At 37.0% G+C, this 22,927-nt stretch overlaps 3 protein-coding genes across 7 annotated transcripts in view; 2 read left to right on the top strand and 1 right to left on the bottom strand.

The window, feature by feature from the left end:
- LOC123519217 (elongation of very long chain fatty acids protein 6-like) overlaps nucleotides 1-7,978 on the top strand; it is a 45,971-nt gene extending 37,993 nt beyond the window's left edge. For all 3 annotated transcript variants that reach the window (XM_045280333.1, XM_045280332.1, XM_045280334.1), the window contains exon 2: nucleotides 4,031-7,978. In XM_045280333.1, the coding sequence (XP_045136268.1) occupies nucleotides 4,031-4,577 (547 nt within the window). In that variant the 3' untranslated portion in view covers nucleotides 4,578-7,978. The remainder of the gene's footprint in view (nucleotides 1-4,030) is intronic.
- Nucleotides 7,979-8,040: 62 nt separating this feature from the next.
- On the bottom strand, nucleotides 8,041-14,379 carry LOC123519218 (UMP-CMP kinase 1-like). Of its 2 annotated transcripts, none has more exons than XM_045280335.1 (6): nucleotides 14,123-14,379; nucleotides 10,887-11,013; nucleotides 10,304-10,459; nucleotides 9,920-10,048; nucleotides 9,544-9,765; nucleotides 8,041-9,251 (listed from the first exon to the last, which is right to left on the bottom strand). In XM_045280335.1, exons 2-5 carry the CDS (start codon nucleotides 11,007-11,009, stop codon nucleotides 9,556-9,558), a joined length of 618 nt encoding a protein of 205 aa, XP_045136270.1. In that variant the 5' UTR covers nucleotides 11,010-11,013; nucleotides 14,123-14,379; the 3' UTR covers nucleotides 8,041-9,251; nucleotides 9,544-9,555. The 2 variants fall into 2 exon arrangements, with proteins under 2 accessions (XP_045136270.1, XP_045136271.1); XM_045280336.1 differs by having other exon boundaries at nucleotides 14,327-14,350.
- Nucleotides 14,380-15,586: 1,207 nt separating this feature from the next.
- LOC123519356 (regulator of nonsense transcripts 1-like) overlaps nucleotides 15,587-22,927 on the top strand; it is a 16,925-nt gene continuing 9,584 nt past the window's right edge. The window contains exons 1-10 of one of the 2 annotated variants that reach the window (XM_045280615.1): nucleotides 15,587-15,879; nucleotides 17,696-17,800; nucleotides 17,924-18,070; nucleotides 18,335-18,507; nucleotides 19,206-19,418; nucleotides 19,544-19,716; nucleotides 19,809-20,016; nucleotides 20,492-20,657; nucleotides 22,374-22,568; nucleotides 22,756-22,844. In XM_045280615.1, coding sequence (XP_045136550.1) covers nucleotides 15,703-15,879; nucleotides 17,696-17,800; nucleotides 17,924-18,070; nucleotides 18,335-18,507; nucleotides 19,206-19,418; nucleotides 19,544-19,716; nucleotides 19,809-20,016; nucleotides 20,492-20,657; nucleotides 22,374-22,568; nucleotides 22,756-22,844 — 1,646 coding nt within the window. In that variant the 5' untranslated portion in view covers nucleotides 15,587-15,702. Of the gene's footprint in view, nucleotides 15,880-17,695; nucleotides 17,801-17,920; nucleotides 18,071-18,334; nucleotides 18,508-19,205; nucleotides 19,419-19,543; nucleotides 19,717-19,808; nucleotides 20,017-20,491; nucleotides 20,658-22,373; nucleotides 22,569-22,755; nucleotides 22,845-22,927 lie in introns of both variants that reach the window. The other variant, XM_045280614.1, reaches the window with a different exon arrangement.

Below are 22,927 nucleotides of genomic sequence, written 5' to 3'. Positions count from 1 at the left end.
CGATCTCTCTCTCTCTCTCTCTCTCTCTCTCTCTCTCTCTCTCTCTCTCCAATGAAAGTGACATGGTTTGCCAAGGTGTGTAACTCTTTTTATGGAGGTGAAATACACTTTACTCACGTTTCCAGTGATAAAAAAGAGAAACCCTTCTACAAAATACTCTCTCTCTCTCTCTCTCTCTCTCTCTCTCTCTCTCTCTCTCTCTCTCTCTCTCTCTCTCTCTCTCTCTCTCTCTCTCTCTCTCTCTCTCTCTCTCTCTCTCTCACACACACACACACACACACACACACACACACACACACACACACCGCGTAGTGTAGTGGTTAGCACGCTCGGCTTACAACCGAGAGGGTCCGGGTTCGAATCCGGAAAGCGGCGAAGCAAATGGGCAAACCACTTGTGTAGCCCCTGTTCACCTAGCAGTAAATAGGTACGGGATATAACTCGAGAGGTTGTGGCCTCGCTTTCCCGGTGTGTGGAGTGTGTTGTGGTCTCAGTCCTACCCGAAGATCGGTCTATGAGCTCTGAGCTCGCTCCGTAATGGGGAAGACTGGCGTGGTGACCATCAGACGACCGTGGTTAATTACACACACACACACACACACACACACACACACACACACACACACACACACACACACACATATTCGAAACTGCACGTGATCAGAGTCAACCTGGCTTTTTATGTTGAACAGTAACTGTTTCACGCCCCAATAGTGACCAGAGGCAAAGGGCAGAACGGGAAAACTATAATGCGGCACCTGGCCGAAAATTCTAGTAAAAATAAGAAAGAAACGGGGGGAAAAGTATGAGGAGAGATCAATTTACGGCCCAATTTAAATGTGACGAGGGAAAGTTAAAGCCAAGATCAAAGAAACCATAACAAACAGGACATTGGGACCACTGCATGACCTTTATGAATCACAAGAAGAGAGAGAGAGAGAGAGAGAGAGAGAGAGAGGTGGGTGGGGCAGGAATATGAATCACTCATCACCCTTATGCACTTGAATTCAAAACTTGTGCAAACTTTCAAACACTTGTTCCTGCCGTAAACGTATGCTAAGTTAGGCGCATGTGGTACCGGTGGTATTATGAGGGCAGAGAAAGTTAAGTGAACGTAGTGTAGTACTATGGTTGTGTATGGCTGTTATAAGGCCAGCCACAGCAGCGCATATGGTGTGTGCGAACGCGAAGACATGGTGAAGATCGGGAAAGGAAGCGAGGGGCAGGAGGAAGAGCAGGGAAAGGAATAATAGATGTAATACTTTCCTCCTATCATTGTTGTCTGAAATGCTTCCGTCATGTTGATTTCCGTGTTGGTATTTCTTCTTAAAACTCTCACCTTCGTCATGGATAAACAGAGGTGTGTATTAACGTGTGTATAAGGTGATGCCCGAGGGAAGATAGTGCGAGGTTAGGGAGAGAAGGAAAAGGGAGGCGTGTAACAGCATCGCGGACTAGGTTTTATGAGGAATAAGATCTTGCTGATTAGACTGCCCTTGACCAGATACAGTGGGGGGAATAAGGAGGTATCCCGGAGGTGAAGGTGATGATGGTGTCTGTAGGATGATAGCATGGTGCGGTAAGCAAGCAAGTATAAGTAGCAGGGGATGGAAGAAAGTTTGGCTAGGGATGTTTTCTCAAACGTTCCTGCGCCCTACCTTGTGGAAGCTATTGGGAGTTTTCAAGATTGATTTAGTGATAGTTTAACACGGATTCTGCGCCCTCAAAAGGTAGAAACGACCATCAAAATACGAGTTACCAGCTCTTTCACACTGAAGAAGTTACAGTGATACCTCAAAGCGTTTGTAAGAACGGAGTATTAGAGGTAACATTTCAAAGAGAGTTGGCGGGACACTCTTCCTCGTCGCCACTAGTTAAATAAAATGAGAGAGTAACCTCAGACAGTAGGCAAGTGTTGCGTCATTTTCAGGTAAGTGGGAACTGAGTGAACAGGCACGTGGTGGTGTGAAGTATTGCATAAGTGTGCGGTAGTGTTGGTGGTGATGACTATACTTTATGCTGGGGGTGTGTTCGACATATGTTCGTACACACGTGGTAGTTATAAGACTGCGCAATGTTACCTGCTGGAAAATGCGACGAAAAGTGTACCGCCTTCTCACATTCTACATGCCTGTCCTCGAATATTTTATATGATTTACTGTGAATTATTTATTTATTTATTATTTTTTTCTTATCCTCAGTAAAAGTTCAATAAAGACTTTATTCTCAATTTTGAAAAACACCGGACACATCATTCCTGTAGTCTTTGATCATGTGCGTTGAAAATCCAAACTGTTTCAGAATGGAAGCAATACAGCATGGAATTGGTTAGCATCGCCATTTCTATGATAAGCTATTGAGAAAGAAAGTATTAAGAAAAATAATAATAACAGGTTTCTGCTCAACCCTACCCTACTGAGCCCCATGCCTTCCTATCCGCCGCCTGTGGATGACCCTGAAGGCGGGAGAATGTACTGAAGGGACGACCGACGACTCAGGGTCAGCGCCTATATTGGCCCTCAGTAGGTCAGTCGCACAACCTAGCCCAGCCCACCCCGCGCTCACCTGGGGGCCTGACAAGTGTTATTATGTTGCGTTGTTGCGTATATTGTGACCATTTATATGTTAGCATTCTTTAATGATTGCGGTTTCATGTGACATATATTCTGTAAATATTTACATGATATTCTTTACTACTCGCGGAGCTATATGGCATACTTTTTTTGTATAATATTTTTTTTAGTAATTTGGGAATCGTATAACCACGATCACGGGCACTCACTGATTGTGTTTATGCGATGCAACATACCACGCTTTGCTGCGCAGTAAGTTAGTTCATTAGATCCTCGGTAATTTGTAAGGAGAAAATAGTATGGCAGATCCGGGATTGTGACAATGGGAAGAAGAGAAGCTAGGGAGTTTACCTTTAATGACACATCACTTGTATAGTTACTTCACTTAATTCTACAGTTATTAGCATTATTATTCACCTTTATTACCACTGAAATGCTATCATGGTATTTGTGGGGTTCATGCCAATTCTAAGAAAGTTTGAAAACGTGACGTTTATTAAAAAAAGCAGAAAGAAGAATGTGTAATTGAAAAAAAAAAAGAGATTTACTGGAAGCAAAGGGAAAGCCAAAATAACTTGTATCTATTATAATGATTTGTAGTGTTGGTGATGCATATCAAAGTTAAACCTTTGTTAGGAAAGTGGTTTCAGATTTAAGTGAAATTTCAGTTTGTTTTTAAGGAAAATAGTAAACAACAGGATGATAGTAATGTTTGGATGATAATGAGAAATAACAAGACAATTATTAGTACTTGAGTGCAATGTTCACTATACCAGGGTCTATTTTTAATATAAATGTTTGTTATGAATCAGCATATAGGTTCTCTTAGTTTGTCATGAATTTGCATGTCATGTCCAAAAGCATTACACCTTATTTTGTCTTTGCATGTTTAAACATTAGAACATTATCTCCAAGGAGTCATAGTCCTCACTTATGTATGCACTATCTTGTTTTGACTTTGGTAACTCCTCAAGCTTCCAGAGTGTCTCTTGATATTATTACTCTATCCTATGTATTCTGATTTTTTTTTTTTTTCTTCCACTGTGATGACCTTAACTTATTGCACAAGGTATCGAATGAACAAATATTTGAATAACTAATTAGGAAGCTGGTTGGGACTGAAACATGGTGCAGGGAACACTTGTGCTGGGTGCTGTTTATTGCTCCACAGATGAACATCACTAGCTGAACATGTTGCCGACACTGACATACCATTGTTGAAATGTATTATCTGTATGTAAATGTGTATTCAAAATAGATATTTTCTTGTACTTTGACTTGAAATTAATAAGAGAGACTATGCATATACATACTACTTATGTATTTCAAATATGTCATTTTGTTATGCATTTCACAACAGCCTTCATGACACAGTACTTACTGAATTTGAGTTTTCTATTTGATGTATTTACTGTTTTTTCTCATAGAAGCTTCTAATAAGCCTTGCTTTGTTACAGCTTCCTTGACAACCGTGTGGGTGGGTTCTGGAATTGGATGTTCACGTTGAGCAAGGTACCAGAGCTGGGCGACACAGTGTTCATCGTACTAAGGAAGCAGCCACTCATCTTCCTCCACTGGTACCACCACGTCACTGTCCTCCTCTATGCCTGGTACTCCTACTCTGACTACATCGCCACCGCTCGTTGGTTTGTCTGCATGAACTACCTTGTCCACAGTGCCATGTACAGCTACTACGCCCTCAAGGCCCTCAAGTTCCGGGTTCCCCGCTGGATTGCCATGAGCATCACTACTGCTCAGTTGGCCCAGATGGTGATGGGAGCAGTGGTGAACATTTGGGCCTACCAGGTGAAACAGGCTGGCAATGAGTGTCACGTCTCCTACGACAACATTAAAATCTCCCTTCTCATGTACACATCCTACTTTGTTCTCTTCGCTCGCTTCTTCCGCAAAGCTTATGTGGTGAACCACAAGCAAGGAGGCTCTCAGACACCCAAGGAGTCTATTGCTTATGAAGGAAAAGGTAGCAAGGGTAAACTGGAATAAAAGCGTATCTTTACTGGGATTTATAGGGAATAAAAACTCATTATTGGTCTGTCAAACACATGGGTCCCACTAATGGCCAATAGCTTGCTTGTATCCTACACATGTTTATTTACTACTAGCTGAGGCTACTGCCATATTCAAATTTCACTGTAAAGTATTACAGTACACTATATGTATAAGGAAATGACATTACAATTTATTCTTAACAGTTTTATGGTAATGAATTTGTAATATTTCATCATTTGTTCCTGACAACAAGAATTAAGAATTTGGCAGTAAATAAAGAAAAGATTCCCACCATTGTACTCATTCATGTTTAAATCTTACTATTAGTTTTCCAGAGTTATTTGTGTTCAAATCTAAACTGCAACACTTACCATATTATTTTTATTTCTGGTATCTGGTAAATCCAGTCATTGACACCCCTTCCAAAAATTAAAGTGGTAATGAAATTTGAAGAAACTATTCCATTAATTTGAAGTAGGAACACCTCTTATGGTTTCACTCGGATACATTTCTAATAATTCTGTAGCATACAAGTAGCTATTTCAAGCATTGGCAAAGACAAAGATCATATGCCAAGTGGGATGCATTTCATCCTGCCATCACCTGCTGCACCCATGGTGAATGAACCTTAGTATGTCTGTAGTTGTGTGACATATGTGAAGCTGGATTTGTTACACAGGCAACCACCTTTTAGTTATCAGGAAATTACATGTCTAGCAGCATAATGTTAATGGATTTTTTTATTTATTTTTTCTTGGATTTAAACCCCATAAAATTCTAGAGGAAGCACACAGAGCTTCACAGTCATTGTAAATAAGCTGCTATGCAGTTCCATGTTTGAAAGTGACACGGGTTGTCTACTATTTCTCCTTTCATGGCTGTTTTCTTTTGATCCTGCTCAGTGTTTTTGGCTTAATTATGCTACATACATTGGTAAGGACAAGCACAGTATTTGGTTGACATTCCTTTCATTAACATTATCTTCTCACATTTGATCTCTTTTTCTGCATTCCATGAACGAACCTTTATCTGTACAAATGTTTCATTTTCATTTAGTTGGGCTCATTGCTGCCCACACTTCCTTTGTTTCACCACTTTTTTTTTTTTTCCTCTCTCTCTCTCTCTCTCTCTCTCTCTCTCTCTCTCTCTCTCTCTCTCTCTCTCTCTCATGTGCACAAAATATTTTAGACCAATGATGACTTGTTTGGTTGTGTTTAGTAATGTTTACAATGATTTCTTTGAGTGGTCAGTTGAGTATTTATTACAGTTTATATTTGTAATGACAGTGGTGCAGACACAGTTTGGTAGCCACCAAATTGCCTATGGTATTCAGAAGTGTTTTATGGAAAGGTTTTTGGAGTAAACAGGTTTTTATTTATTTATTTATTATTTTTTTTACTACAGTATTAAGCTGGGCTTTTTCACTGTAAGTTGTGTTCTGTCATTTTCTTGTCCTTGATGGCTTTGTCTTAAGATTTGGTTGTTATGTGGTTATCACAGTTATGGATGCTGATGTACTGTAACTATATTTGTCCTTACAGTATGAAGTCATGCCTAATTGGCACCTGTTTACTTTACAAAGACTAGCAGAGTATAATCCACCACAGTGAGCTAAAAATTGCTTAACAAGTTCCACCAAGATTCTGTTACAAATTTTAGAAATGTCAAAAGCACAAAATTTGACTACAGTATTGGTAGTTATTTTCACAAATTGTAATTAATTTTTACACTATACATAAGCATACAGGTTTAGTTATGACACCTGGAAAGGTGTGATAGTAGCATAGCTTTTTTTCTGGTCAAGATTTTTGTTTGATGTGCTTGTGAAATTGGTGTCATTTGCAAAAGAATGCTGCAAATGTTTTATACAAAGGGAGGTTAGCCAAAGGCTGTACGAGTGAAAAAAAAAAAATGACATAGTTGCTCCCTGAAATGATAAGTCAATTCAGTGTGAGAGGTGTCTTGATATGCCTCTTGAAAATGTTCAAGTCATAGAATGGTGCAACAAATGGAATCATGCAGGCAGAGAATTCCAGAGTTTATCAGTTAAAACACATTTTCTTTTGAAGGAAGAGATACATATTGTTCAGATGCAACAAATATACATTAGTTCCAGAGTACATTGAGTGTACTACATGTCAGAAAACTAAACTTAGTCAAATGAGCAGTATTGAGTAAAGGCATAGCATATTAAATGAGAAGCATATTGTTAACATTGTACAGTGCTTCTACAGTGTGCTGGATGCACTCTTAGTATGGGAAATACAAGGTTTCTTTTGTTTTGATTATGTACTAACATGAAAATATGTTTATCATTGTGTTTCTTGGCAACAAACTGATGGCACTCTTGCTTGGAGTTTTTACTCCATATGTACTTTTTTTTTTTTTTTTTTTTTTTTTCTAATGACTACTAAATAGTTATTTCATAAATTACAGTTGATGCCAAAGACAGAATGACCACTGCCTCCAATACAAGAATAAGAAAATTAGAAGAAAACCTTGAATTTCCTCTTTGTGCAGGATTTTAGGGATGTTATTAGTTTAGCTTGTTACTCGGACAAGTGGTGGTGAAGATGAATCTCACTTGTCCCAGCAGCATGGTGACCAGCACTTAAGGCTTATGGCTAGGTGCTCTGTTGTTTTGTTTTGTGAAATCATGGTAATCATGTACTTAGATTTGTTACAACAAAAATCATTAAAAATAAAATAATACAGCCACAATGAAATGTAATATTGTTATCTTTCTTTTGTGGTGTCTGTTACCTCTCACTGACCACTGCAACAATTCAGTAACTGTTCTAGATGCACAAATGCTTATGTGTAACATCATTTTGTCCAGTCGTCAGTCATTCTGTGGGTTGGGTGTGATGTGAATGCCCAAGGTTGTACAGACAGGTGCAGGCAGCAGTAGTTGGACTTATGCCCAAAAGATGAAGTTATCAACTCTTGCAACATGCTCTCTGGAACTAGTTTTAGTATGGATGCACTGTTGAAGAGGTGCTGAGGAATATTGTTGTTCCTAAGTTTCCTTATGACATAAGTTCTTTTTCAGGCTAATCAATGTACTGCTTGCCTTTTTTTTTTTATCAACATTGACTTGCATAATGCTTGAATAGTAGTGGTGCTGAGAACTTGAAAGTAAGGCTAGTGTTAGTCTAACTGATCTTAACACAGGCCAGTACTTTCAAGGTATCATTCTAAGGTGCATAATGTATGTGTATCTCATAGCAATACTACTGTACACATTTTGGAATCTTTGAACAAAATTTATACCTGTTGAATTTTGCTTCATTTTTGTTTTGTGTAGTAACAAAACACAGCCATATCACATAAGGGCTAGCATCAACTACTGCTGCCTGGTGGTGCCCACAGGTTAATAAATGGAAGAACAATGATGCTCTCTTTCCTTAATTCCCCATATTATAATAAATTATTGACTGGAAAATGAAACAAAAGCATTTTTCAACAAATATATTAACACTCAAATAAAAGATTGTGTATGACTATAAATAACAGTTACTGTAACTTAATCTTGAATTGTGTAATATCCAATTTGTTCTGAATGCCTCATATGTTTATTATTGTTAAACATCCTCTCATCATAAATATGGAATTACAAGAGTGTTACCAGTAATCTCAGCAATTCACATCAACAGCAAAAAATGAGAGTACAATGAAAATTTGCTAAAGAGCACAACAATAAAAAGAGTATGTCATGATTAAAATTATTAAAAATAGGTAGGTACATCTGTGAATAAAATCAGATTTTTCATGTGACAATTTGTTTTCAAACAATATATATATATATATATATATATATATATATATATATATATATATATATATATATATATATATATATATATATATATATACTTTGATTCATATGATGCAAAACATCCAAAGAAAGTGGTTTTCTTATAAACACAGGAGTGTATATGAGTAACAATACGTATATACTAATCTGGTTTCCTGTGGGTAAGCCTGGAATGACAGCTTCCAATAATGACTGAGAGTAAGATAGTTAAATCTTGGTATTCATTTCACAGCCTCAGTGGTGCCAACTGAGGATAAAAATTCATTAGGCTAGCCGACATGCATGACAGCCCTATACTACATATAAATATTAAGACTTAACAATTGGTAAAGGAACTTACATGTACCTGAAGTTATGAAATTACAAGTATATTAAGCAATACTGGTTTCCACTTAAAGTTACCATTAACCTGATGGAATAAATATAGTACCTGGTGGAGCTGTTCCTGAGGGCCCTTTCCTGGCATCACTTAAAGCCTTCAAGTATGGCTAATACTACTGCTATCCTGCATCTCCCCATCAGATACTTAATGCAGAGTAATGAAGTGGATCACTGATGTTCAACTGCATAATAAAAATGACAAGCTGATATCACCCATGTGTAAAATTGTTGCTGTTCCAATCAAAGTCACCACTCCAAGCATCAGGCATAGCGAGAAGCCCTTCTGAATAGTTCACTTGTGGAATTGATGGAGACTACTACAACAAGGTTCCTTAGTTCATAGTTTGATCTTATTGGCAAAAGAAAGTTACTTATATATGTTTCTTATTTCCAGTCTCTTTTGTAATGTCATGGACATAAGATGCCAGCATGCTAGTCTTCAACATTTTGATCTATTTTGGTAGTGTGATCTGTAAAACAATATTGTGTTATATGACAATAAATACTCCATATATAAATATGTAAATAAATCAAGTATGCTTATTAAGCCTTTCTCACACCTCCATAGATTTGCTCTACCACTGACAAGGGTCTCTGAGATACTAAGTTTATAATAAAAGAATTTAGCAAGCTAGTTACTATTTTTAATTGCTATTTATTAGCTTTATGCCTTATAAAGATAACTTTTATCATATAGCTGTCATCTTTAAGACTATGACTTACAACAATATTATAAAACTACTTCAATAATTTAGTACTTACCAGTGGAGAAATTTATGCAAAAAGCTTTGAAACTTCGTCAAAAATCTCATCAACATCCCTTGTGGCATCAATGGTTCTAACCAGACCTTTGCTTTCATAGTGCTCAATGATAGGCATAGTGGCATTCATGTAGGTGTCAAAACGTTTCTTCAAAGACTCAATGTTGTCATCGGTGCGCCCAGACCCAGCTGCTCCTCGATCCAGACAGCGCTGGGTGCACACCTGCAGGATGAAGAGGTGGGTCATATGGTACCACTCACTGTAATGTGTATACCACTATCATGAGTGATGAGTTTATATTGTTAATGCAAGTATTAGCCTCAACAATGGCCTAAGCTATCTTTATTGAATTTTAAAATAATACAAATGGTCATACCTCAAGAGGACATGTGAAGAACAAAACAAATTTGAGATCAGTTTTGTCACCCATTTCTTTGTTCCATCCCTCATAATTATTCTTATTTCGTGGAAAGCCGTCAATGAGGAAGTCATTTTTCTCAGAATTCTGCAAAGTATTGGTACTACATTAGTAGAGTGAATTTCAACTTTAGCTGTAATCTGTAATTACTATCATTATTAGCTTTTCATTTTTAAGTTAATCATGCCTAATCAGTAAAGTATCAGTTACAAAGTATAACATGAAATCATATATCTACTAAAGCCAATTTCTTTTAAAATCTTTATACAATGATCTCAGCATCTAGTGATATCTCTAGATAATGGGAGTAAAAGTAGCACATAACCAATTTTTTGCACTCACCTTCATTGCACGTTCCAAGAGACGGCACGTGATCTCCACTGGGACAATGGTACCATTCTTAATGTGGCCATCAATGAGCTCACCATACTCACTACCTGATTTGGCTCGCTCTTCCCGCAGCAAGTCACCCGCTGAGAGATGCACATATCCAAATTTCTGTAATAAAAATAAACTATAAGGCACAGTTTTTATTAGCTTATGTTGATGCTGGAATATGTAAATAGCAAGTTGTAATTTTTTGAAATATGTAAAACTTTATACTTATGAAAGGTATTAGTATAATATCAAGCTGATAAACATGCAACTGTAGAAACATTTAAATTTCCAAATAGTATGTACAAGGTATGAAGTAGCAGCTATACATGGGAAGAGAAAGTAGTACATAGATAAGCTGCAAAAAATAGCTTATGGAAACCATTATTGAAGAAAGCACTGAGACACAAAGAAATATCTTCTCAAAGCAAGGCAATGAACAGTCCTACACTATTTGTTTAGGAAGTGATTTTAAACAATGTATTTCTTAAATTGAATCACAGCACAGCTTTTGAGCTTTTATCCAATATGACCTTCAGTACATCCTCACCTCCACAATCTTGGCACACTGAGTCCCCTTGCCAGCACCGGGTCCTCCAAGTACAAACACTACATTGTACTTAGCAGCCATGACAAGTGAATGTACTGTCCGAGAGACCCACGATACAACCATAAACCTGTTAAGCATAAGTATATATATATATATATATATATATATATATATATATATATATATATATATATATATATATATATATATATATATATATATATATATATATATATATATATATATATATATATATATATATATATATATATATATATATATATATATATATATATATATATATATATATATATATATATATATATATATATATATATATATATATATATATATATATATATATATATATATATATATATATATATATATATATATACCACCACTAAAACAATTCATTATAGTAGTATATTCCCAATTCCCAAAATATACCTCTATTATCTTACTTTGTGCATATTATGAAGGAAATAGTCTTAGCATTATTTTGCAGTAAGGACTTTCTTCTTAAACATCTGGGCACCTTATAATGGCATATATAATATGACACTACAGGAAGCTATTGCAAGTTTAGCATTTCTATGATTGCAGCAGTTTCATTAATTCATTTGAAAAAGCAAAGGCTCACAGTATTTCTTAATGTGAGTTTAAGCAATGATACATTTCACAGCAAGGTATCTGTTACTGTCAAAACTCTGCTTGTCAGTATCATATCAACCACTGTTCATTACAGGCCTATAGCATCTTACAATACACAGGAAGCCTATAGAATAACTACTATAGCTGAAGCCTTACCAGTGCAGTGGATGATGGTTAAGCAGTGAGTGAGGTAGGGAGGGAGGGATGCAAGGTGTGGGTGTGTGGTGGTAATTTCTCTTCAGTGGTCAAGGCTACTTATGGATGTCTTGCATGAAGGTTACTACTTTCACTGTTGTACTTTTTCTCAGCAATAGTTGCTTGGTATTAACCAACTCATTGCCCAATATCAACCAGGTCAAAATAATGTGCGGAAGTTACGTTTTAGTTTCCTATATATTGTGACTACAGTTAAAAGAGGACAGTTTTTCATACTTGGAAACATGCTCTACAAGTTGTCAGCTGTGTACATAATGATACAAGTGTTTAGTTCAATCCAGAGAGCCTGACAGAATCAATGTGGGAGAAATGAATGTCATGTATACTAGGTGGTGAGACAAATAATTAAAGAAAGAGGTGAGTTAAAAGAGCCACGCTTAGATTAAGTACAGAAATAATTAAATTCATAAGAAAATAATATTTCATACATACGTACATATATGGTTAGGTTAAAAATATATAACTAGTATAGTATGTAAGATACTAGAGAAAATCATTAAGGGTAGTATTTGGGAGCATTTAAATGAGAATAGATTCATTAGAGATACCCAACATGGCTTTAGATCAGGGAGGTCCTGTCTTACAAATTTGCTCGATATCTTAGAATATATTACCAAGAAGTTAGATGATGGAAATAGCATAGATGTTATATATCTAGATTTTAGCAGGGCGTTTGATAAGGTAACGCATAGGAGGCTAGTGTACAAATTGAGACTGCATAGGATAGGAGGTAGGTTAGTTGATTGGATTAGTGAATGGCTTTCTGATAGGAAACAGAGGGTAGTATTAAATGGGGCAATGTCTGAGTGGAAGGAAGTGGTTAGTGGGATACCCCAAGGATCAGTGCTAGGACCTCTTCTTTTCTTGGTGTACATTAACGATTTAGATATAGGAATTAGTAGCAAAGTATCAAAGTTTGCAAATGATACTAAGATAGCATGTGCAGTACAGGGTGAAAAGGACAATTACAGAATACAACGAGACCTGGACAGGCTGATAGCATGGGCAGACAGGTGGCAGATGGAGTTTAATTCTAAAAGTGTCAGGTTATGCATTTAGGTAAAGACAACACAAACTTTAGCTATGAGATGGAGGGATGTTGGCTAGAGGCAGTAGAGGAGGAAAGGATTTAGGAGTAGTGATAGACAGGACTATGAAATTTTCAAAGCAATGTTTAGAAGCAAGAAATAGGGCAAATAGGATCCTGGGTTTTATAAATAGAAATGTTAGTTATAAAAGTAAGGAAGTGGTGTAGCTTATATAATTCCTATGTTAGGCCCCATTTAGAGTATTGCATACAGGCCTGGTCACCCCATTATAGGCAGGATATCAACATGTTAGAAGCAGTTCAGAGAAGAGCAACTAGGATGATACCAGCATTAAAGCGCCTGGAGTATAGAGATAGATTAAAGGAATTAAACATGTTTTCATTTGAGAGGAGATGTATAAGAGGGATATGATAGAGTTATTTAAAATGTTCTCAGATACAAACTACATAGATGTGAGATCTTTCTTTACCTTAGAGGAGGGAAGTAGGACTAGAAATCATGGCAGGAAGATTAGAAAGCAAGGCTGCAGGTTAGATATAAGAAAATATTTCTTTAGTCATAAGGTGGTAGACTTCTGGAATGCATTGCCAGAGAGGGTTGTAAATAACACTAGTTTAACAATGTTTAAAAACAGATTAGATAAGCACTTAAATTTATTAGATTTATAATTATGTATAGCGCTGCATGATAGTTTTTTATAAGAAATTTACTATAGTTAAACAAGACATGATCCCCATGTATGGGGATCACAGATTGCAAAGGAATTCACTGCAGGACTTAGCCCTGTTAATGGGCCAAATATTTAGAATTAGTATATAATGTATACTTGTAAGTGTATCTTTAAGTACTGATGACGAGGTCGCTGATACAGGATAACCTAGATGGGCCCTGGTGGCCCTTTGTTATCCTATTATTTATGTTATGTTATGTTATGTTCTCTAAAACCGCGTGGAGACATGATTAAGTGTTTGGGAGATTTTAGGGATGCTGGGAGAAGGATTTGGGAGAGTGTTATTATAAAGAATCATCCAACATATCTGTATACTATTAGTCATTTAAAATCAATGTAAGTAAAAATCAATTCAATTAACTACAACCTATCAAAATACATCTAAATGAATACAAAAGTAAAGAAAGGAAAGAAATATGATAATGTACAGCTGGTGTCCCATGAGGGCTAATACTAGTCATGGCCAACCAGCAAACAGCACACCAGGTACATCCTTCCTGTTCCTCCACTGTTAGTCATCCACACTCAGTACTCATTCTGCACAAGAGTTAGGAGGCACAATGATGCAATCCCCAAGTCACTCATACCTTGGTCGGCCGTAAGCTAGTACGGCACTCGGGTGAACAACCCTATTTCACCTCTTTTTACACCCTTTCTCGGCCACTTATTGCATGCAGCTGAAGGAGGACGTATTCCTTGGTAGCCCAGCTCCTTCACAGCTCCCTGCAGGCGCTGCAAACAACAGTTCACTTAAAAATAAGAGACACGTTGGCTTGCCGGCCTGCCATTACCTGTCAAAAGTAAGGTACGGACTACGGACATTTGACAACGTAATGCAAGTACTATATGAATTCGGACACACATTTTATATTCATCAGGAAATTGGATGAAAAAAAGACAAAACGTGTGTATAGTGATAAGCAGAGTGATAATTACTAAGTAGATATGATAGAATAAGCAATATATATATATATATATATATATATATATATATATATATATATATATATATATATATATATATATATAAGAGTGTGAATGACCTTTAATAATACAATTAATATATATAGATGTAACAAAAGCGGAAGAATAAAGGAAAGAAGACATTTCCATCCTTGTTACATTTTTCTTAGATGAATATGATATAACTTTTCTCTATCTAGAGATGTCGTCTGCATTTTGTAGAGTAGTGGATAGGGGGTGAATGGGGAGGGGATCAAGGACTGGAAATAACTTCCTTACCTAAGATGAAGCATGTTATATACCTTTAAAGTCGTAAAAACATTTCCAATACTTTTTTTTATGATAACTGATAACAAAATAATCGTTCAATTAAGATTAAAGACTACAATCATTTATAACTACTAAGCATAGTAGGGTAGATCATAATTGCTACTGTAATATGTTTAGTAATGACCTGCATGAAAATATTACCATTCCGTGTAAGAGAGTAAATCTTAAAAAAAAAATTAGATTAATTTATTACATACTTTCATGCCTGTTTTTTTTTTTTTTTTTTTCCACCGCCAAATCGTACACGAGAGAGCAGCAGGTGCGCAGTATGTGAAAGCTGCTTAATTATTTGGTGTTTTACTAATACTTAATGATGGTTTTTGCCCTGAACTGACCCTTGATATTGAGAAGATATAATTTAACACATGACGTCATTCTAATACGCGTTTTGCCTCGGTATGGCCAAAGTGCCATGAAGGAACTGGACAAAAAAGTCATTTATACGTTTGGACATCAATTTTAATTACAAGGAATGTGTAAAGGATTAGTTTAGGCAGGCTATACATAAGATGTCTTGGGCTGCAATAAGTTTGAAGTAGTATATTAGTTCATTATTTCACCATGCAGCTCCTATGGGTGACGTGTGCCCGGAGATATCAGAAGTAGGTGGTGAGTGATGATATGTTTGTAGCATTAAAACCTACACTTATATCATCGAGTCAGAACTTATCGCCTCCCAATAAAAGATCAAATACTACAAAAGGATCAGAGTACGACAGTCTTTTATTTTCTCTCAAGTCTGGTCTCTTGGTATCAAACCCTCTATTGCTATCATGGTTCCCGACATGGTAGTGCGGGAAGAAAGATTTGAACGGAAAAAGAGTTGAAATTTCGTGTCTGGACGCCGCGTGAAGTGCGTGAAACCCTAACAGAGATGAGTGTCGACGCTTACGGCCCCAGTTCTCAGAGTCTGACCTTCTATGACACTGAGGAGCCTGACCTTCTGGGGGCTGACACGCAGGGGTCTGAGTATGAGTTCAACTTGACCCTCGGCAGCCAGACCCAGACCCAGGGTGACCCGCTAGACAAGACCCAGCCCTCCCACAGCCAGGTGAGGGAGAGAAGATGCTCATAGGGAGGGTTCTGTTAATGGGAGGGACCATGGCAACTGTAATGGCTGTATTAGTTAACCTGTCTATCTCATCTGTTTTTTAGTCCTTGCTGTTCGTTTTTTTTTATTTTATTTTTTTATGTGTGCACAATAAACAGTCGTGATTTTGCCGTGTGTTGCATTGTGGTCATTGAGGGAAGGTGGTAGTTGTAGTGTTGTAGTTAGTATTTCTTGTCTTGTTACTTATCAATTTTCTGTTTTGTGAGGTAGTCATGTTGCTAAATGCCCACGTGTTCATCTACAATCATAATCTTGTAGTGTAGGGTTTCTTGTAGGCTGGGAATGTAGTGGATGTTGAGAAGGTATTAGCTAACCTATCTGTCTCTCTGTCCCTTATTTCCTTATCTTTACCAATTGCCTTTACCACTTCCTAAATTTCCATATGTTTATTCTACAATCTTAATCACGTTATAACGGTTTGTTGCTAAAGGGAAAGTTGTCTGGTGAAGGTGAGTTAACCTGTCTGTGCCTATTTGTCCGTCTGTTTCTACCTTTTCTCTATCGACCCTAAATATTCAGTAGTGCTTGTTCCCCCCACAAAATCTTCGCCACTGGCTATTGTGTAATTTTTTTTTCATCTTTTTTGTTACACACACACACACACACACACACACACACACACACACATATATATATATATATATATATATATATATATATATATATATATATATATATATATACTTGCATTTCTATCAATTTATATTTTGGACATTGTTCTCTGTTTCTATTTGTCATTTCCTGTTAATATTTTTTTCCCCTACTCTGATATGCTCTTGAAATGATTTTCTTTTGCTTTCTTGCTCTTTTTGTGTGTGTCAGTTGCATGTCTTGTTACCACAGCTTCATACTTTGTAGGATAAATATTTGGAAACGGGTAAGGTGAGAATTAGCCAAAATACCACAGATTGGTGTAGTATGTACCAAAGATCGGTCCACAAATACATGTTAACTTCAAAATTTTCAGGCATAAGTACTGTATTATTAAATGTTAGGAAAATATGTAGAGAAGCTATTGGACTTTGGAGTGAACTTTTAATGGCTGTGTTTGGCATTATCAGAAGTGATAACATACTTGTTGCATGGCGTCAAAACCCTCATTGTTGTTAGGCATCTGTAGCACTTAACACAAAATATGAAATATAAATTAATTATGCTGGAATTAAAACACTTGAAAAAAATTATACTGACTGCAGAATTCATACATCTTGCATCCCAACATCACTGAAATAATCATAAAGGCTAACAAGTCTCAGTGAGGAAATGTTTTAGATATGCCCGCACTTCAGTCACTGATATGCTACAGAATTTGGAACAAACAAGATACAGCTGATAAGGATGGTTGGGTTTCAGCAGGGTATTGCAGGGCAGCTAGAGGTTCTTTCTTTTTATGGGGACTAGAATGAAACAATTACTTAAATGCTTTCTTGTCATCTATGCTTGTCATCAGTGCATCTCATGTGTCAATTAGCAAATGAATATAAAAAGTAAGGCTGGGATATGAGGCATTTGGTAGAAAGGTCAATAGAAAAATAAAAGTAAACATAATGAGGTGATGGATAGGCAAATATCTATTACTGTAATAGGAAAAAGAATGAAAATTGCAAAAATAATGCTATGTTTTAAAGGTTTTGTTATTAAAAATAGAAGATAGTTTTTCATAACTCCTGTTTGATTCCTCTAGGTGTTACCATACACATAAAGAATTGTATTTGCTTATTGTGAACAAGTAAATGTGACTTCAAATGTATTGCAGGTTACTGTCAATGGAGATGTAGAAGCAGAGGTGGAAAAAGTGACAGAGACCCTTGGAGAACTGCAATTTGAAGAGGAGGAAGATGAAAATGCCTTCTATACCAAGGTGAGTTTTTTTTCTGATTGAAATTATGAAGCTGCAACACTTGATTACTGAAATATTATTGGGTTTTACTTAGTGAGAAGTTTAGTTGCTTGGGTTGCCTAAGTTAGTACTGTATTGCAGGAGCTCCCTGAGTGGGCCTGCCGGTACTGTGGCATCCATGACCCGGCCTCGGCTGTCATGTGCAATGTGTGCCACAAGTGGTTCTGCAATGGCCGCGGCAACACCTCCGGCTCTCACATCATCAACCACCTGGTGCGCGCCAAGCACAAGGTGCGTCCTGTTGTGAGGCTACATGTGACTTCTCTGTGGCTCTTATAATCACTTTTGCTTTTCCTTCTATTTATTTGTTTATTTTTCTTTTTATTTTTTTCTTTTTTAGACCAAGTAGTTATACATATTTGAAATGATACTATAAAGATACAATTTGGATGTGTACTACCTCTTCAAATAACTTTTCTTTCCCAAAGCATTCATCCTTTTTCTCCTTTATTTATAGTCAATAATGTTATCTGTGTTGGTGTTGTTTTGGAGCAGGAGGTGAGTCTTCACAAGGATGGCCTGGTGCGGGACACTGTGCTGGAGTGCTATGCTTGTGCTGTCAAAAATGTCTTTGTGCTGGGCTTCATCCCTGCCAAGGCTGAGTCTGTGGTGGTGCTGCTGTGCCGCCAGCCATGTGCTGCCCAAAGCTCTCTTAGGGACATGAATTGGTGAGTCTGAAGGAATTCCATTGTGAAGTTGAAAAATTGTTGCAGTTGGTACATTTGCCTATATGACTTTGACTCTATTCCTTTGTTCCTTTGCAAACTTACTGTATAAGGAGTGACCACAACAGAGAAGTTTCTGGGTACTTCTTTCTTTGTATGTATTGCTTGCACCTCAGTCCTCTCAGATTTAATATAATCCCCTGCATTCATTGATGGTCTTCTATTTACAATCCCTTGCTTTTAAATTCAAATCTCATTACTACCCTTTGCTGTGTCAAGCTTTCTTAAAAGTATGATATTTATAGTATTTTTTCCCTTTCTGTCCAAAAGATATTGATTTGTTTTATATTTAGTATCTTGCTCTATGATCAAACAGTCTTTGTCTGTGTATGTTTATTTGATATGGAATCCTGTATGCAAGCTTAATTGCATTTAGACAATAAGAAAATGTGAAAATACATAATTGAATTAGAGAGTAAAAGGCTGAAAGAAAGACCTTAAAGATGTACTGGGTTACATTCAAAGCCTGATTAAGATACTAAGAGATTGAATGATATGTATGGGATAAAAGCCATTAAGATATGCATATCTTACAAACTGGAATCTGTTCTAGCTGAGAGTAGAGATGGACAAAGGTTAAGATCTGTAAATAGGTAGTGAGATGCATAATTTTAAGTCTGAGTGAAGTGCTTGCCCGGTAGGGATCCCGAGCAGTGGAAACCTCTGATCAACGACCGTGCACTGCTGCCTTGGCTGGTGCGTGTCCCCTCCGAGGCTGAGCAGTTGCGTGCCCGCCAGATAACAGCACAGCAAATCAACAAGCTAGAGGAATTGTGGAAGGAGAATGCCTCAGCCACCTTTGATGACCTGGAGAGGCCTGGTGTGGATGAGGAGCCCCAGCAAGTGTGTCTCAGGTTGGTAGATAACTGTGTATGTTTCTTGTGATATCTCCTGGTGTCAGTAAAGAGGAGAAAATGTAAATTGAAAGTAGTCTCAGGAAAAATTACAGATTGTTTGCCTCACACTATTTTTGCATTAGGTACGAGGATGGTTTCCAGTACCAAAACATCTTTGGTCCGCTGGTGAAGTTGGAAGCAGATTATGACAAGAAGCTGAAGGAATCCCAGACTCAAGACAAGATAGAAGTGCGCTGGGATATTGGCCTCAACAAGAAGATCTGTGCTTACTTCACTCTTGCCAAAACTGATGGAGGTAAGATGAAAACTATTTATTTGACATTTGATAAAGAAAGAAAGCATGGCACATAGTAAGCCAGAAATGTCACACCTTTATTCACCTGCCAGATATGCGGCTGATGCATGGGGATGAGCTGCGGCTGAGGTACCTGGGAGACCTGCATAAACCCTGGTCTGGGGTGGGGCATGTCATCAAGATCCCTGACAACTTTGGGGAGGAGGTGGGCATAGAGCTGAAATCCAATGTTGGAGTGCCCACAGACTGCCGGGACAAGTTCGTGGTTGACTTTGTGTGGAAGTCAACCAGCTTTGATAGGTGCGTTGTTTTCTTTTTTTTTTTTTTTTTTTTTTTTTTGCCACATATCTTAGCCATAAGCTACAATGCACCCTAATTTAGATGGTAATCATAGTAATTGGAGTGCTTTGTTTTGTTCCATCCCGTAAGATTTCTTAAAGAATATCGTGCGTATGATAGACAACTTACAAGACAGTTCAGATGCTTCAGAAAATGGATTTATGAGTTTCAGCTACTCCTTTATTATTTTCTTCACTGCTTACATGCTATCTTTGCACATACCACCCTCACCTCCATTTCTAAACATTATTTTATCAAATGTATTGACAGGCATTTGCTTGTCCCTTAAACACAAATGATTCATTGAATTTTTTTCACTTTGCATGTATTCATCTGTTAGGTTTTTTGTCCTTTTCTTTTGTTTTAACTGACTTTTTTCAATGTAATGAGCTGCCAGTTCAGCATTTTAACTATGTGTATGGATGTGTGTTCCTAGGATGCAGGCTGCCCTACGCAAGTTTGCTGTTGATGACTCCTCTGTATCACCTTACATATACCATCGTTTGCTGGGTCATGTGGAGATCGATGAACTCATCTTCCGTCATATTCACCTTCCCAAGCAGCTGTCTGCTCCCAATCTGCCAACCCTCAATAATTCCCAGGTAAAGAACTTGCCTTCATATTTATTTGGTTTATTATAGAATTGCATGATTTTTTTAGGGGTGGATGTCTTATTTTGACTGATCTTTATTTGAATTTAGATACTCACTTCGTGTATTGCGAAGAACTTAGCTTTTGTGGTTAGTGTCGACCGGGGTAATTTGGACCAGGTTTTGACAAACTTTGATACTGTTCCCACATTTATTAAGATAAACTTACAAAAATTTTATGAAAACATAAGCAAGTTATTGCCTTTAAATCACTAATAAAAAAAATAATTCATAGCAGATTCTTCAGCTTTGAAGTAATAAGTGTGGTTCACAGTTATAAAAAAAAATGGGGTAATATGAACCCCCCACCGGGGTAAACTGAACCACCCATGGGATAATTTGAACCACCCTTTATAAATGCAAAAAAAAAAAAAAATATATATATATATATATATATATATATATATATATATATATATATATATATATATATATATATAAATGGATATAATTCCTCAAAAAAATAAAAAGTTTTATTTCATAAACATTGAGCCTTTCACATTCAAAATAACAAAATCAATGGCAAGAAACAGTGTAGAACAAAAAACTGTTACTCATAGACTACATAGCCTACTCATTTACTTGGCCACTTGAAGTTATTGTATTCAGTAAGAAGATTATTTATTCTGTATGTGAAAGGTACTTTTATAAGGTCCCTATGAAGTGATACATAAGCATATAATAAGCAGATTATATGCATTTATATTACTAATGGGCACTCCTAGCAGACGAAAGAGGATCAGCTGAGTAAAAACAGGGTATAGGCTCAGGGTGTCGAAAGACTGGTCACGTTAATTTTCCTTCCCACTCTGCAGGCTAGCGAGCAACAGGGAGCTGATTTTTTGTATAAAAATACTGCTCATTGGTTTCCACATTCATTTTCTATAGATTATTGAGCTCGCTATCACTCGCTAGCCTGTAGAGAGAGAGTGTGAGCGGACAATTCCTAGCTTTTTGAAGTCCTTTATAGGCTTATAGTCTTCATTAAAAATTTCCCTAAATTACCCTAATTATCCTAATAATCATTATTGGATATATAATGAGTAAGCAATCCCCTTTATAAGCCAAAGATGACACAGGGCAAAATATTAATGCATATTCTCAAAATATAAACAATTGCACACTAAAAACTACCGGTTTGATTTCCCCCGGCCGCATTTTCCTTACTGGGGTAAATTGAACCAAAAAGTGAGCGTTGATTGTGAGAAAATGAAGCTAAATAAAGTAGAGGTAAAACACTTTATAATCATCAATTTGGAAGAGGATAGTTAGCCGCGTCTGACCGCCACAACAAAGTTCGCCAAAACCGCTGATTTGGTAAACAAACTTTGCCGCACTTTTTTTTTTGGCTACGATTCAGTGCTTTCAGCCATATAATTGTAATTTCTTTCCTGTATCAATTTTTTTTATCAAACCTGCACAAGAAATGTGAAAATAGTTACTTTCTATCGTGAAATGCTCAAAACTTCAAAAAGAAATTTATATATGAATTTATTGTAAATAAGAATGAGGCGGTCCAAATTGTACTGGTTCGTTGGACGGTCCGATTTTCCCCAGTCAACACTATTTGTTATTTATATGTCACAGTTTTTGTAGAAACTTTGATGTAGTTCTGACACTTAGGTAAATGGTGATGAGATAAATGGTGATGATTCTTATACTTTGCAGCAATATGCCCTGAAGCATGCCTTGCAGCGACCTCTGTCTCTCATCCAAGGTCCCCCAGGCACAGGCAAGACGGTGACCTCAGCCACCATTGTATACCAGCTGGTGAAGCAGACAGGTGGCTCTGTACTGGTGTGTGCCCCTTCCAATACTGCTGTCGATCAACTCACAGAGAAAATCCACAAGACTGGCCTGAAGGTTGGACCTGTTTCTCATCATACAGAACTTGAGCTTGGAATTTTCACTCTCTGGCATTTAACTTATTTCATCAATGTTGCTTAAAGGCTGTAAATTACATTTGAGAGCCAATTATCATACATTAAAATTTTGCACTTCAAACTAAAAGTATCAAGGTTTTAGTAAAGTGACCTCCTTTATTCTGCAGGTGGTGCGGCTGTGTGCCAAGTCTCGTGAAGCCATTGACTCTCCTGTCTCCTTCCTTGCTCTTCATAATCAGATCCGTAATCTAGAGGAGTGAGTATTAATGCCTTGTTCTTTGACAATTGGATGATATTTTGGTCATTGAGTCCTTCACAGTTAAATTTTTTCTTAGGTTT

The sequence above is a fragment of the Portunus trituberculatus genome, chromosome 45 (genome assembly GCF_017591435.1).
Source record: "Portunus trituberculatus isolate SZX2019 chromosome 45, ASM1759143v1, whole genome shotgun sequence".
Taxonomy (NCBI): Eukaryota; Metazoa; Arthropoda; class Malacostraca; order Decapoda; family Portunidae; genus Portunus; species Portunus trituberculatus.
Note: the sequence above shows the minus strand (reverse complement) of the source record. Positions and strands in the feature narration are given on the sequence as shown.

Coding starts and splice junctions, on each gene's coding strand:
- LOC123519218 (XM_045280335.1), bottom strand. CDS start 11,009: ATGGTTGTATCGTGGGTCTCTCGGACAGTACATTCACTTGTCATGGCT. Junction 10,049..10,303: donor TCTTGGAACGTGCAATGAAG/GTGAGTGCAAAA, acceptor AATACTTTGCAG/AATTCTGAGAAAAATGACTT. Junction 9,766..9,919: donor TCTTCACATGTCCTCTTGAG/GTATGACCATTT, acceptor TTCATCCTGCAG/GTGTGCACCCAGCGCTGTCT.